The following is a 17,358-nucleotide window of genomic DNA, read 5'->3' on the forward strand; positions in this document are numbered from 1 at the left end:
GCTCACATAAAGAAATAGCAATGGTATGCAAGTGGTAACTTGTGTATAAGAAAAAGTACAGTGAAATTAGTTGCTTTTAAATGTTGCCCTTCTCAACTGAGCATTTTTAAAACATAACTCTGGTAGTATCAGTGTCTTTTTGAAAGCTTTAAAAAGTGTGCTCAGAATGACATACTCACGTTTATTTTTAGATATGTTATCTTCCTCAAATAATTATTTTTAAGTCACCTTAATATTTCCAGAGATGGCATTTAAAAAAATATTCACTTATGTTTTAATTGGACAGTCATTTCACTTTCTTCAAGGATACTTTTTATATAGTGTTGTTTGTTTGAAGATGGTGTATATATCTCCATCATTTTTATATAAGTACATGGTGCATTCTTTAGGATTAAATGAATAATGTGTTTAGATACCTTATGTAGCACCTGGATTGTCTTATATAATTATTAATGAAGAAAATTTGAAAATATAACACAAATAGTATAAAAAACATACAGGTGACCTATGTCTATATAAAATTGTATGTATAAACTTGTCATACTTTTATTGAACAAATTTACAATTACTTGGTAAATGGACCAAAAAAATCCATAATTAAGTCATTAAGAATGTTATTTTCCCTATGAGGTTGTTGAAACAAAAAGGAAAAAGTATACTGAGAGTGAAATTATTGGTTTGAGTATTTTGCAATGCTAAAATCTTCTTGATCCAACTGGACATCTAAGAAAACTACTTGTTGATCAGTTAAGGATTCTAGTAAATAAATATGAACTGACATCTTTATGTTCATTTGGCTAGATGCTGGACTATCATAATAGTCCTTGCCTTCAAGTAATCTAGTGATAAGATTATTTTTACCTTGTGTGATAGTTTTTTATGTAGATTCTACATATTATAAAAATAGGGAGTAGAAAATGGTTAACCTATTCGATTTGTTAGTTTGGTTTGTAACTAATGCATAAAATCATCCTCTAATATTTTGCTTGATCAAGTGACTGAAAAGCATAGCAAAAATATGCAGAACTAAAATAACTTTTCTCCTACCTTATTCTTAGCATCAGTTCTAACCCTGTACTTAACCTCTAACTCAGTCCTGATCTTAATTCTGTGGAAGTGTTCTTAATTCAGGTCAACGTGGATCGTCCAAATTTAGTTAAAGGGTTATAATGAGGATAGGGAAAATTTGGAAAATCAGGTGATATAGAAAGAATTTCATATATCTGTCTCTTCTTAATTCTGTTGATTTATGCTACAGTTTGTTTCTGATACTAATGTTTATTTCTATAAATATCTTATGTTGATCAGTTTTGGTAAAAATGTGTCTTTATTATTAAAATGCACTTGTTAATCAAATTACTAAAACTTTACATTTTTGAAAATTAGAAATTCCCAATTTTGAATGTTTTTATTCCCTGAAACATAAATGTATCACTTCTTGCAACTATTTATTACCATCCTCCAGCTTCTTATTGTTTTGGAGATTGTTTAATAACTATCACCTTACGAGAATTGATTACTTTAGGAAAATAATTCAACATAATAAAGTTTTCCCTCCCTCCTTCCCTTCCTTCCTTCCTTCCTTCCTTTCTTTTTTTTTTGTACTTTTCTCCTCCTTTATTTCTCTCTGCCAAAGGATGAAAAACCAACAACAGACTCTATGCTGGGCATGTGGATTGGTGCAACTGCTATTCCTTGTACTCCTAATGTAGCAAAAGGAAAATCAAGAGCAAAATTCAGCTGCACAAAGTAAGTTTAAACTTTTTAGCTTTTCTGACATTCAGTGAAATAAATATTTTGGTTTTGTGACTACATCAAAAACTTTCTTAGCTTTGACATGTAAAATTTTGGACTTTAAGTAATGATAATGTAAATTTCAAAATTTTCAAGTTTTAATGTGTTAAATAACAAATATTTGTAATGACTCTTAGACATTTTCTTATTTACAATTGTTTAAAATATTTGTTTAATAGATTAAAAACACAAGATCGAGAGGAAGAACTTATGAAATTGGCTAAGCAGTTTGATAAAAATATGGAAGAGCTAGATGTGATTCAAGAGCAAAACAAGAGAAATCACGATTTTATCCAGATGATTTCAGAAACAGAGACTTTAAATAATTATGATGTTCAAATGCAGTTACTACATGATATAGTTCCTGAAATAGATAATGCTGTAATAAAGAAGCCAATAAAAGAAAATACCAAGGTATCTATGGTAAATGATAAAAATAGCAGTCAAAAGCCATTTGACCAAAATGCTGAAGCAGCCTTTAATGCCATTTTTGATGGTTCTACTCAGAAATGTAGTGGACAGTTAAGCCAAGATCTGTCAGATGCTTTTTGGAATACCATTAATACTACCTTTGGAAAGAGAAGCACTTTGAAAGAGGAGAAAATCATTACTAATGAAACTCTGGTCACTGAAAAACTGCCAAATAAACCTGCAGCATCACTTTCTCATCAAGTAGATACTCCTGGAATGAAAAAATCGAATGTGACTTCCTGTCCTGAGGAGCCAGAAGCTTCTAATAAGCACTTTGATGCATTTACTACTGATGATCTTGAGGATGATTGGGAGAATTTACTAAGTAATGAATCTTTTGTTATGCAAAATGTAGAAATGTCTGAACCAGCCCAGATGGCCGATCAAAAGGGAATTTGTACCTTTAACAGTAAAAACGATAAAAGTAACTCAAGAACAAATGTAAGTCTAGATGCTGGGTTAAGAGATTCAAAAATTTTACAAGATCTTTCTGCAAAGACACATAACAGTGAATTAATAGATGCCGGAACATATAAATTTTCACCAAATTCAAATGATAAATCAAACAAATTATCCTCCATTGGAAATAAAATGAAATTTGAGAACTCTTTCAATGAAATCATTCAAGACAAAACTCAAGATTGTGCTGTTGCATCTAATTTGACAAAAGTAAAGGGAGATACTCATACTAAATTTATTCCTAATGTTAATACTTCTGGAAAAAAGTCTACTTTGAACACAGGATATTCTAATGAACAAAAAAATAAGTCTAATTTTAATCAGTCTTTTAAAACATCTGCTAATGTTCCTTTTGGCTCTGCTGCTTTGGGCGATGCTTATCAGACTAATGCATCAAAGTTGGATTCTTTCTCTGATGATTGGAATGACCCATCATTTGCCCATGAAATTGTTAAAGCATGTCATCAATTAGAGAATACCTGGGAAGCAGACGATGTAGATGATGATTTATTATACCAAGCATGTGATGATTTTGAAAGACTAACTCAACAACAAGACTTTAGAAAGCACAGCAAGACATCAGAAAGTATACTTGAAATCAGTAATAGTTCCAGTCATGGAGCCCAAAACATGTTTACTACATCTAAACAAGGAAGTCCATTGGTGCAGTCAACACACTTGAATCTGCGTAATATTTCAGCACAAACATCTTCATTGACAAATAGCTCACTAATAAATAAATCAATGAAGATGCAAAAAGAGGAAATTTATGGAAATTCTCCGAGTTTTTTAGGTGCTACAACAAATCTGACTATATACTCTAAGAACTCAAATTGTCTGATGAATAATCTGCCTGTCTTTTGTAATAACACTGATGTTCCAATACAAGTGAATAGTTCCAAATCGGTTCTTACAAGAAGTTCAAGTTTGAATGTGAATTCAAGTCATATGAGTACAGAAATTGCTACTTATAAGAAGAAGTTGAGTACTCAGCCTATGTCCCATAGGACTATAATAGATGAAGCTCAGAGTAATCTTAACAGAACAGTTAGATTTTCTAAGTATACATTTACAAAGATGAAAAATTCTCAGATTCTTTCCCAGTTTAATGAAAATTGTATAACAGGAAGTATCTCTGATACCAGTATTACACAGGGTTCGGAGAAAAACAAAACCATCAACTCCTGTGGGAAGGCTATTCAACAGCAGTCTTCGGTGAAACTTTCTGAATCTTTGAAACAACCTTCAAAAGGTATGTATGAAATTGTTTCCTTTGAACGGTATCATCTCGGAAAGTAGCCAAACTAGTTTTTTGTTGTATTGAATTTGCATTACATGTAAGGTTAAAATTATGATGTTTGACTAGAACTCAAACTTACAAATAATTATGCTGTAATATACAAAGCATAGGTGATTTATGTTTTCAAAAGACTACATCAGATTCTTTCCCAACATTTAATACAGTAACTAGCATATAGTAGACACTCAGTAAATATTTTTTTGAAAGTTTTCTGTATTTTCTAGAAATCGTACTTTAGGTATATGTGTTACTATGTGAGATTGTGTTTACTAAATATCTCAGTGTTTTAAAACTTGAATAATCTTACTCCTGTGTGTTTAGCAGAACATTGAGGTGAATAATGTTTGAAAATTTAGAGCATTCTAATTAAACACCTTTGATACTATAATAACTGGTATAAAACTCTGTTGTGATAGTTAGAATGATAACTTACTCAGTACAGCCTGTCATCTTTCATTCTTCCAATTCCTCTTTTCCCAAATTCTTTTCATCAGCAAGTTTCATTGTTTTTACCTCAAAAAATATCTCAAAACTGCCCATTTTTCTCTCTATTGCTACCATCCTTTTCCAAGTGAACATTTATGGACTAGACTGTTGCTGTTCTTTCACCTGTCTTCTTTCATTTCTGATCTTCAAACAACAGAATTGTCTTTGACAAACAAATAGGGAAACATGACTTTCCTATGCTTAACCATAGCTTTCATTGGCTGCCAATCATATTTCAAATAAAGTCCAGACTTTACACTGTGATCTACAAAGCCTTGAATTATCTTTCCTTAACTTGCCTGTCCTCTTTTTTCCCTTACATACTAAGCTTCAACTACACCAACTGTCTTTCAGTTCCTCAAAGGAAATAGGTTCTTTCCTAGTTCAGGAGCTTTGACTATGCTGTTCCCAACTAAAACTACCCAACATTTGACCCTCCCCCACTCTCACCCTTTGGTTGATGCTTTTTTATCCTTAGGTCTCAGTTTAAATATTACTCTCTCACAGAGGCCTTCCTCAAACAGTCTATAAGTCTTTTCCTTGTTTTCCATCATCTCTTTTTTCCTTCACTTCTTTTATCACAGTTCGCTATTAAATATTGATTACTGTTTGTCTTATCAATGAGAACCTAGGCCTATCACAGCATCTGCCACCTAGAAAATGTTTAATAAATATTTGAATGAACATCATGCCATGTAATGGGAAAAGTCTGTTATTTCCTGATATCATAATATTTTTTTAAAAGGGAATATATCTATCATAACTGTTAGTGCTTCTTAATACCCAGCGCTTTCTAACAGATTCACGGTTTTGCAGATCCTGTTTCCTCTACCAGGAACATAGTGCCCACACATGCATATGCCAGATCTGCCAGGCCATTTTCCATTTCTCCTTTAAAACACAGTGTGTTTCTAACCGCCCAGAATGATTTAGATTCACTTTCTCTGGGTTTCTCCAGTACCCATTACTAACTTCTGTTATAGCATTTACTATACCAGCTTGTAATTATAGATTTTCTTAATTAGTCCACCCTCACTTGGGGCCAACATTAGAATTCTTATCTATTATGTAGATCAATACTAATACAAGAAAGTTTTTAGTTTCTTATAAAATTATTGTTTTCTGTTTAGATTCTAGATGATATTTTTGTTGGCATTACTGCTTAAACTTTCCTATTTAACTGATCCCTCTCCTTTAAAAAATTATAACAGTAATATGCTAGTTGTTTAAAAAGAAAGAAAACACTATAGATTAATTCGAAGTAAAAAGTTAAGTCCTCTATTTTTTCTTTCCCCCCATTTCTCATTGAAAGTCACTGCTAAATATATCGTAACATTTTTGTGCATATAAAACATGTGTATTATATACTTACAGATTTATTTGAATAGATGGAATTATATAATATATACCCACTGTTTGGCAACTTGGTTTTGCCTTTATTTAATATACTATAGCTATCTTTTCTGGTTTGTACATATAGATTTGCTTCAGTACTTTTAATAATGATCACATAGTATGTCATTATATGGATGTACCATAATTTATTTAACTGTGTCTCTATTGATGAGAGTTTAGTTTGGTTGCAGTTTTTTGCAATACAAACAATCCTCCAGTGAATATCCTTCTGTATAAATTTCTGCATGCTCTTGTGTTTATATCTGTTAATTACTGAAAAATTGATGTAAGAAGATTTTGAATTTTGATGTATATCACCAAATCTTCCCCAAAAGTTACATTAAGTTATATTCTTATCAACACTGACAGTGAATATATTTCTCTACATTATAGCCCAAACTAGATATTTTGAAACTTTAAAAATTGCCAATCTATAATAATTTTAAATATTTATATTTTAATAAGTAATTAATTCACCCATACTCCCAACATGAATATATTTGTATATAGTTATAATTCCATTAAAGACTAAAACTCTCTGGAAATTTGAGTTTTCCCAAGACTTCTGTCTACTATCTTATCCATATTTTTTATGGATGAATAATCTGCCTTTCAGTTTTATCAATTTTTCCTTTAAATTTATTTGTAATATCTAATCTAATAATATTGACCTTGTTGATATTTTCTGTTGTTTATACTTTTTTGTATGTTGCTATAGCAAACTGCTCTCCAGGGAATATCTTTGAAACAAAACCCATTTAACTACCTCATTGCTTTAAGGCAGGGTTTGGCAAAACCTGGCCTGTTTAGATTCAGTCTATATGGTCTGTTTTTGTACAGCCAGCATATTAAGCTGCTTTTCACATTTTAAATAGTTGAAAAAAAATCAAAAGAATAATAGCTCATGACTCTTGAAAATTATATAGAATTCCAATTTCATTGCCCCTACACAAAGTTTTATTTGAATATAGCCACATCATTTGTTTCTGTATTGTCCCTGGCCGTCTTCAGTGCTACAGAGACGTAAATGAGCAGTTGCAACAGACACAAATGACCCTTAAAGGTTAACATATTTACTTTCTGGCCCGTTACAGAAAAAAAATTGCTGACTCTCCTGCTTTAGGTTAAAGATTAAGAACCACTCTTGCTTTGTACCTTGCAATAGTTTGAGACTTTGCTATGTATTTTTATTGCAGATTGAGTTAAAGGAAGGGCTGATGGGAGAAATGGATGACTCTCTAAATCAGATTTTCATGATGTGACTTTATTATATCCTTTGAAATTATTTTCCAGAATATCACCAAGCGAATTGTAAGACCAATTTTAGGGAGCTATATTCTCTTCTGCCATCATGGATTATTAACCTTTCTTCCTTCAAAACTTACGGTCAATCGAATGTAAACTGTATGTGTATCTATTCAGAGTTTCTTGTATTTCTCAACTTTGAGACAAAAATATTAGATAATTAGGCTAATTTTAAAGTAGCTTGTAGTATCTTTCTGTAAAGGAAAATAGCTATAGTCTGTGAGATTATTAGTTTAGGAAATAAAGACATCAGAATTATTAGGGAGTTTATTCAAAATATATGTCTCTTACCCAGGACACCCACTCCCATTTAGATTATACCAAGAAAGAAAAGGAAGACAGGTGATATATTTTGGGCAAATATTTTCCTTAGTGAACAAGGGAAATGCCTGTTATAACATAAATTCTGAACCTTTGTCTAGATGTCAGTGTAAATAATATTTCTCTGCTGACAGTACTACAGAAAGGCAGATTTTGCAACATAGGTGGTTTTACCAGTACAATACAAGGCCACTTAAATATGTTTCAAGGTGATGGTCTTAATTCTAAAACATTTAAATGAGAAAATAGGTTTGCTATTTGAAGTTTGATTTTTGTTAGTATTTATCTAATATTTTAGCTCAAAATGACTTAACTATCAAATTAAGTTCATTTTATTAGAACTCAGTTTTTTGATAGAGGTAGAATTAGATATTAAAATAGAACTTATTTTCATTTATTTAATTTAAAATATTGTTTATTTTATAGTATGTTTATCTAAAGTATACTCTATGCTGCATAATTTATCAGAATGCTTCACTTTATTATATATTAAAAAGACATGTTGAAGATTTTCAGATATTCTGCTTTTTGAAGTAATTTTGTAATATTTATGTAAAATGTGTTTTCCAAATAAAAAGATAGTATCTGACAGTGAGTTACATGTTTATTGACATGCTGGATTTCACTCTGTCACTTTAAAATATTTTTACTGTATGGCTGAAATGAAAATCTTGGAGGTTCCCTATAGAGGAAAAAAAGTTGGTGTGAATATAAATATAGCTTATAGTAGAAGTACACTGTTTGAGGTATTATCTAATTTAATAAATGATATTTTGACTACATTTAAAATCCCAGTTTGTTTTTAAGATGTATTCATACATTGGTTATATAAATTAGATGTCATTGTTCACAGAATTATTTGCTAGGTAGTCAAAATGTACCATTTTTAATCAAATTAATTTTATCTTACTTTGAAAAGAGTGGATCACATAGGAACAGATTGATCAGTGCTCAATTTTCTTTTGTCCTAGAGCATTATATCTGTACTTGGAATCTTATATTTAGTAGATTAGTGTGATTTAATAGCCAAACCAATATGGCAAATCTGGGTAATAAAAAAGTAAAAATTCAAATTTATATGCAGAATGACTTTCTAGTTTATACAACTAATATCTGTATTTTGTTTAATTTTTAGAGGAAGAAGAGAAAAATAGAAAGTATTCTCCTGAAGAAATTCAAAGAAAGAGACAAGAAGCGCTGGTTCGAAGAATGGCCAAAACACAGGCATCATCTATAAAAGCAGCTCCCACTTGATTTCTCCAGTGAAGAATTAAGTGGAAGACTTAACAAAGACAGTTGATAACTATCTATGATAGGAAATATTGTTTCTTGATTTCTCTGTGAGAAATATAATGCTGAGTTATAAAGCATGGACTTCTACTTTATTTAATAAATCAGTGTTTGCAATGGTCAGTGAAGCCTTTACTTAGAGTTGTATGTGAAAGTAATCATATGTAAGTTTGGGAAATTTAGGAAAGCTAACAATTATGTAGTAGAATTGTACAGAGGCAATTAGCTACATTTTTTAAATACTGTGATTGTAGATCATCAAAAAAATGGGTTATCTACTAAATTTTTTATCGTAATGTCTTTTCTTAATACAAAGCTTCAACTTACTAAGTAGAGACTTTTTTTTTTTATAGTTTTTACTTGATGTAACTGTTCCTTAAGGTTTTTATACCTTTCTGAATTCAAATTAATACTTTCATCTTCATGGTTGGTAGGAAATAAAGGACTTTAATTTACTTGTAAGGAAATTATTGTTTTGAATTCCTACTGTGAAAAAGATTTAAATTTTAATTTTCTAGAATAATGCATTTTGTAAACTTTCCACTATTTTTAGGGAAAATGCTGATTTAAGAAGTTTAGGGGAAAAAAGTGGATTGGCTGTGTAAATAATGTAGCTTCATTAACATTTAGAACTGTCAAACTTTAGATATCTGATCCAGCTTCATTGTATAGGTGAGAAATGAGTATTGTTATTCTGAAAGACACATGACAAGTTAAAGCTGTATTGGGATTAGAATGATTTCTTTCACTCTAATGGATACTTAGACAATTGTACCATTTCCTTCAGGGTATTAGTACATAAAATAACTTGTAGTTATTTATAATATAAAACTTAAAAACGTACATTAAGAACCGTTTAAACTTGATGCTCATTGTTTCTTGTATTAAAGAATCATTCCAGGATATAAAAATGAGAGTCTTTCTCTTTCCCATTTTCTTATAACTATGTAATTTTTCCTTGATTAATTTACTGACTTTACTAATTTGTTCTTTTACTCTTTTTTATTTTTATTTTTACTGGTTTGGAATTTGCTAAACCAAAATTAAAATTCAAGCAGAGAGCACAAGGGCAGTAAGGATGCTTTTTTTATCCTAAATGGCTTTAGGAGACCTGAGAAAAGTTACAGATGTAAAATACCTATTTGGTGGTTCGCTATTCAGGTTTCTTAGAGCTGTGATAGTCTTGAAATAATTAAATGCATTTTAAGATATTGCTATATAGACATATCACTGTGAAAATTGTATTTTCATATATAGAGTAGCACATTCTAAGTAAACTTTATTATCTAAGAAAATATAGTAAAGGATCTAAGTAAATACAGTCATGTGCTATTTAATGGTAGGGATATATCCTGAGAAATACATCGTTAAGCGATTTTTTCATTGTGTGAACACCATAGAATAACTTACACAGACACGGTAGAGCCTACTATACACCTAAGCTATGTAGTACAGACTATTGCTCTGTGTGGGCCTTTGTCAACTGAAATGTCGTTATGCAGCACATGACTATATAAATAAGTTTTCTGTAAGAAAATTAACTGAGAATCTTATCTTTCTCTAAAATGGCTTCACCCGTGTTCTTACTATGCTTTATCACTACATTTGCTTAAGCTCTTCCCTGTCTACACTTGCTTCCTCTAGACTGCCTTTAGCCTATTCTGTCCAATTCTACCCAAACAATTCCAGAGAATTGAAGATGAACTATTCCCAACTCATTCTATGAGGTGAGCATTATTCAAATACTAAAGCCTGAGAAAAACATTAAAAGGAAACTAAAGACCAATATCCCTTATAAACAAAATGCAAAAATTCTCAACAAAATTTTAGCAAAGCAAATTCAACATAATATAAAAAGAATGATCTATCATGACCAAATAACATTTACTATGATATTGCAGGGTTAGTTTTTAACATTTGAAAGTAAGTCAATGAAATACACTATATCAACAAAAGAAAAGGAAAGTCACATGATTAATACGTTAGAAAGAAACTTCCCAAATCTAATTAAAAGGGCATCTACAAAAAAAGGTACAGGCAACATAATGGTGAAAATTTATTTCTTCCCTAAGATTGGTAACAAGGCAGAGATGCCTGTTCTCACCATTTCTCTTTGTTATTGTAGTGGAGGTTCAGTAAGGCAAGAAAGAAATGAAAATCATCCAGATTGGAAAGAAGACAACTTTATTTGCAGACAACATGATCATCCATTCAGAAAGTCGATCTATAAAAAATGCTACTAGAAGTAAGTTTACCAAAGTTACAGGATACAACATTGATATACGAGAGTAAATTACTTTTATATACTAGCAACAAATGAAATTAAAACCTATTTATAAATGCATTTAAAAATATGACGTTCTTAGGGATAAATCCAATAGAAGTTGCAGAGGACCTATACACTGAAAATGATAAAATGTTGCTGAAAGAAAAAAGACCTAAATGAAGAGATGCACCGTGTTAATGGTTCAGAAGACAATATTAAGATATCAATTCTCCCCAAATCTATAGATTTGACATAATCCCAATGATATTAACAACTAATTTTTTGTAGAAACAAACTGATTTTAAAATTCATATGGAAATGCAAAGGACATAGAATTGCCAAAAGTGACTTCAAAAGAATAAAATTGATACACTAATAGTACCTGATTTCAAGACTTGTAAATAAAGCTACAGAAATCATGACTCTGGTAGTGGCATACAGACAGACAGACAGACAAATATATCAGTGAAACAATATACAGTTCATAAATAGTTTCACACATACATGGACAATTGAGTTTTGACAAACATACAAAGACAACTCAGTAAAGAAAATAATCTTCATTAAATTGTAACAATAGAACACCATAGGCAAAAAACAAACAAAAAATCTATACCTCCTACTATACAAAAATTAAAAATGTATCATAGACCTAAATACAAAACTTAAACTATAAACCCTCTGTAAGAAACAAATGAAACTGACTTTGCATTACCCAAAGTTTTAAATATGACTCCAAAAGCACAATCCATAAAAGAACAAATTGATAAGAATTCATCAAAATGAAGATACGCCTGCTCTTCGAAAGACATAAGAGATTCAGCAAGGGTGCCAAGACTGTTCAATGGGTAAAGAATAGTCTTTTCCACAAATGATACTAGAATAACTGGATGTAAACAGACGAAAGAACTAAATTGAACTCCTACCTCATATCATGTAAAAATTACTCAAAATGGATCATCAGCCAAATTTGTGAGAGCTAAAATTGTAAAACTCTTAGAAGAAAATAAGGGAATAAGTCTCTAGGCACATTTCTTAGATATGACACAAAAGTCTCATTACAAAAAGAATGTGAATATTATCATAATTAAAAACTTATGCTTCAAAGGATACCACCAAAAAAAAAAAAAAATACAACCCACAAACGAGAACGATCTGAAAATCACATACTGATTAAGAACTTGTGTCCAGAAAATATAAATTACCCTCAAAACCTTAAGACATAAAACAACCCAATAAAAAGGGGAAGAACAAAAGATTTGAACAGCCAATTCATCAAAAAGATAAATAGATAGCATATAAGCACATGAAAAGTTCATCATCATTAGCAGTTTTACAGGATGAAAAGAGTTCTGGAGATGAAAGGTGATTGTGAAGAGAAAGCAGCTATTTTGAGTTGCTTCCTAGGCATTACACTATGACAAACCTCTAACACTCAAGAGTCTGGACATTGGGATAAGACCTGAGCTTAGGAATCCTGCCACAAGTTTCCACTTTTTTCTTTGGCACACTTTTTAAAATAAACGTTTAGAGAGTTGAGCCCACAAAAAGTTAGTGACCTCTGCCCCCAACCACCTCATAGTAATAGGTGTTTGCTACCCTGCTCTCCATCTCCTGCTGGCTCCACCGGAAATGGGGGACTGCCTGGCTCACTGTGTCCTGGCAGTCTTGTCTTTACTTCCTCTGGATGAGTGTTGAAACTGCACCTTCCATCAAAATAACTCCAAGGTTTTTACTTCCCCAAAGCGAGAGCTCAAATGCTGAGGAAGCTATCTGACCCCTTTTGGGTGGCTTGTGCCTCCTCCTTCAGCAGGTCATAATCCACATATTCTTGATCTAATACACCAGCCACAAGCCTCTGCCCAACACAGTGGTGATGGTTACACAACATTATGAAGTATTTCATACCACTAATTTACCACTTAAAATGGTTAAAATGTTAAATTTTTGTTATGTGTAATTTACCACAAAAAACTGAAATAAACTAATAAATAAATGTAAAATCTGAAATCAAATGAATTTTTTATGCTTTGGTATATTAAAATCAATTGGTCTACTTTGTACTTTGAATACATCCTTTACACATGTGCAAAATATCATTCACGATAATTTGGAAAATATTGGTTCACTGAGTTATGCAGATTTTCCAAATACTGATACATCATTATACAATCACCTTTGTTAACTATTACCACTAATCTCATGAAATGTCTTCCATGTGTTAGAAAGCTGTCAAGTTCACGGTAGCTGATACAAGTTTTCCAAAATTCTAAGGGTTGCTCGAAAGCTTGAATTTTTCCATTGACTAAATAAAATAAACAAACAAACAAACATTGTTTTCCTTGAAATAGCAGGCCAACTTTGTTCTTTTTTTTGAGATAATGTGTGGCAAATACCTAAGTCTGAATAACCATACTATGTCAGTCATTCTTTCAAGGGAATGGTATTCCATGTAAAAAAAACAACTAATTTTATGCTTGCACCATTTGTTGAAATGTTACACATTGATACACAGTAGAAGGGCTTTTTGTGTACTTACTATTTGATCTCACAGAATACAAAAAAGGAGTTGAAATTTGATAGAATTAATCATTATTATTGCTTCATCACAGGCATTAAGTCTTTTATTTGTTTTATGTTTTTAACTGCAAGTATGTGGCAGTGACAAATCCTATGACTACCAGTATCTATGGTTGCTGCTTTCGATTTGTACTACAGTGCTAGTAGTTTTACCCATCATTGTTTTTTAACCACTAGTTCAAATGCAAACACAGTAAAAAGGGAAGTAATGTCTCAGTACTATTATGAAGACAATTCTGAATACATCTTTTGACTACTCTCTGGAAAGTTCTCTTGAGAACCCCATGAAATGTGAAGACTATACTGTGAGAGCCACTGTTATACAGTATACTATGAAACCATTAGAAGAAACAGCTCAGAATTACATTTGGCAATATACACAGGCATTAACGGGTTCTAGGAGGTGGGGAAGAGCAGATAAAGATCTATTATTATATGATATTATATGGCTATACTCAAAATAGGTACACATAATGCCTTTTTAAAAGAACAATTAAAGGATGCATATCAAATACATTAAAAATGGTGTTGTGGGGTTGAGAAACAGCATTTCTTTTCAACAAAGACAATTGCTAGATAAACTTTCATGTTAAATTTTAACATATCGGGCCAATTCTAGGTTTTTCTATTACTGTCTAGGCATATTGATATAGTTGTAGTAGTTCCTAAATATTGATGAAAATCTGGCAATGGAAAGGAGCACTTAACAACAACAACAAAAAAGTCAAGAAGAAGTAAAAAATGAGCCATAGGAATATGAGTGAAAATTCAAAATCCTTACTGGACACTTATTTTCTTACATGTGTTTTGGGTCCAATAATGAACTAATGGTTTTTATTCTTGCTTATTGGTGCTACTTTTTTCAAATGTCAGAGACCTTCATGCGTGGTTCATTGTCTTTGAGTACAGCCCCTGAGTCTACTGCTCTATAGCACCCACACAAACTTCCTTTCTGTCTAGTGCCAGCTTATCTGAACTGTCATTCTTTCACATAATGGGAGTCTGAGTGGGAGAAATCTAGAACATCTTTCCTTATCTGACACCATAGTTTATATATGGACCAATCTGTCCTGATTGATGATGGGTGAAAGGTTAGTTCTTTTTCTCATTACCACCTCCAATCTGTGTTTAGAGAAAGGGAGCATTCAGAGATCCTGGAGGTTCCTAGCAACTAATATGAGGCTTTCAAAGAATATGTCTTTTATAACTGTCTAATGACTGAATAAATCCTCTAATCCTTTCTTTAGTAAGAAGTCTTACTCCATAATTATTTACCTAAAGATGGTTCAATTTTCTAATACATTTACATCTTTTTTACTTCCCTGAACACTCTTGCAATGTTAAGTCCTTCCAGATGGAGCATCCCAGGTGGAGCTCGCATCAATCACAAACATTTGTGTACTAAGTACGGAGGCAGACGTAATACATTGGCAGGAGCTGGGAACATTTGAGTAACTACTATTTGTCAGATACTTTTGTTATGTACTTTGCAAGTTTAATGCCACTTAATTGTCATAACTGCCTAGTGACATTATTCCCAGGTAAGAGATGAAGAGACAGGGGCTCAGTTTAACTATCCTGAGCTATATTCTGTTTTTAGACAGTGCAGACTGACTTTAAACCTCATGCTTTTTCCCAGGAATTATTTTCTACTTTGTATATTCCGCAGTCACTGTGGTTATTCTTTTTAAATTAATCCATTCTATAAACCAATCTAAAAACCAATCTATTAATTGATTTATGGTGTGGTACAGGGCTTTTTTTTTTGTACAATTGGACTGGTTTATTAAAAGGATCGGAATTTTAAATGTTTAGTAGAAAATATTTCCTTCTTTGATATGAAAAATTTAGTAGTATCTTCTAAATGCAAATATAAACAACATTATTTAAGTGCTAAAGATATCTTGGGCCATTTATTATATCGCCAAGTCTGGGAGTACTCTCTGTAAGGCAGAGCAAAACTTTTTGACACAATTTAGTAACCTCAGATGTCTTTGTGGTTTTGAGCAATTTCAACTGTGCAGTCTCCCCAAAGACATAGAAATAGAAAATGGTAAAGGAGAAACAATAAAAATGAGCTTTCAAATAAGGGGTATTCTCATATGACAAAACATTTAAGAATATTTTAAAATAAAATTTAGTTTTAAAAACACCAACTCATTGTTCACCTGACTGCCTAGCATTGTAATGGTTTTTATTTTTCTCAATCGGTGTTTAAAATAAATACAGGGAAAGGAAATAAGGGGCCTAGTAAAATAGGTGAAATATTTGAGTAAAATATATTAAATTTAGGGAAAATATACATTTTAATGTGCATTTTATAGTTTTAAGATATAAGACATGCAAATCATTGCTTTTAAATCCCAATACACAGAGAGGGAAATTTAAGCCATGGGGACAGTAGTGTTTTAAACTCTTGAGAGGAAAAACTCTACATGTCTAAGCTGTAATTATTGCCCAGACTATTGAAATGGCATTTCCAGACTTGGCAATGGCTTATTCAGAAAGAAAACTACAGTGTTAGGCTATCTAGACAGTCTCAGCACTTGTGAATATGTCCTTTACTAATGAACTCATTCAAATAATTCATTGAGCTTTAGATTTCAATTGACAATGGTATTTTTCCAAAATGTGTAGTAGCGCACTTAAAAACTTTATGATTTATGTTAATAAACTACATCTTTTAATTGGTATACCAGTGCACTTTTTATGATGTTCAAAATGTTATCAATAATAAAAAGGGAGGGGCATATTTTTGAGAGGTAGGAGTTGAGAAAATATAGCTTACTTTCATTAATAATCAAATGTTTATAGAGGAAAAGATTACCAGGTACAGTCACTCAACTAGTATTTAAGTACTTCCAAACATTTTAAAAGCAAAAATAGGTGGATGGTTGGATGGATAGATAGATAGATAAAATATTACCTGATGTTATAATGTTTTAATTTTATTTTTATGAATGGTCACAGACTTACTCTCTTTTCTTAGGCATACCCTTAATATTTTCCTGCCTCAGAATTCTAATACGCACATAAACATAAAGATTAAAAAAAAGAAAGCCATAAAGTAGTTAACTTGCTCAGGATCATGTAGCTAATAAATGATAGGGCCAGAATTCAAGTGCTCATTTTCCTAACCATCACTCTTATTTACTGTGAAAAATGTGACATCTACATCTTATATATGAAGAAATTGAGAATCAACTGAGGTTAAGTTACTTGGTCAGGGCTTTATTCAAGACTGGAACTGGTACTAGAACCCAGACCTGCCTAATCTCATCCTACTTAATTTTGAACTAGAGCATACTATAGGTCTGACTCTTTTCTGTGTAAAGTTAGGAAATTTAAAAATTGCTTACATATCTATAAGTTTCTTGAATCTTCACCTGCTAAGAGTCTATTTTTAAATATATTTGATTAAAATATGCAATAAATAATATAAATTGATATCAAATAATATTTAAAGTACATAATAGATGACTGTCATTTATAGGAATGGTTTGAATTATTCTTTGTAAAGATAGCTTTTGTTAAAACAATCACTTCCTAATATAACTTTTGTATACATGTATATTGCCACAAAAGACTGATTACAAATACATGCTTTATGTTAGAAATAATAGAAATAATTTCATAATTTTTTGCCATGATTTGAGGTAGCAATAACTTATCAACTTTTTTATATAGGATT

At 31.4% G+C, this 17,358-nt stretch overlaps 1 protein-coding gene across 3 annotated transcripts in view; it reads left to right on the forward strand.

Annotated features, from left to right (window-relative positions):
- ETAA1 (ETAA1 activator of ATR kinase) overlaps nt 1–9,735 on the forward strand; it is a 13,042-nt gene extending 3,307 nt beyond the window's left edge. For 2 of the 3 annotated variants that reach the window (XM_039852421.1, XM_039852422.1), the window contains 3 exons: nt 1,637–1,749; nt 1,974–3,976; nt 8,667–9,735. In XM_039852421.1, coding sequence (XP_039708355.1) covers nt 1,637–1,749; nt 1,974–3,976; nt 8,667–8,785 — 2,235 coding nt within the window. In that variant the 3' untranslated portion in view covers nt 8,786–9,735. Of the gene's footprint in view, nt 1–1,636; nt 1,750–1,973; nt 3,977–7,101; nt 7,217–8,666 lie in introns of all 3 variants that reach the window. The other variant, XR_005650561.1, reaches the window with a different exon arrangement.
- The last annotated feature ends 7,623 nt before the right edge of the window (nt 9,736–17,358 follow it).

Source organism: Pteropus medius, unplaced genomic scaffold (genome assembly GCF_902729225.1).
Source record: "Pteropus medius unplaced genomic scaffold, Ma_sr-lr_union100, whole genome shotgun sequence".
NCBI classification, from domain to species: Eukaryota; Metazoa; Chordata; class Mammalia; order Chiroptera; family Pteropodidae; genus Pteropus; species Pteropus medius.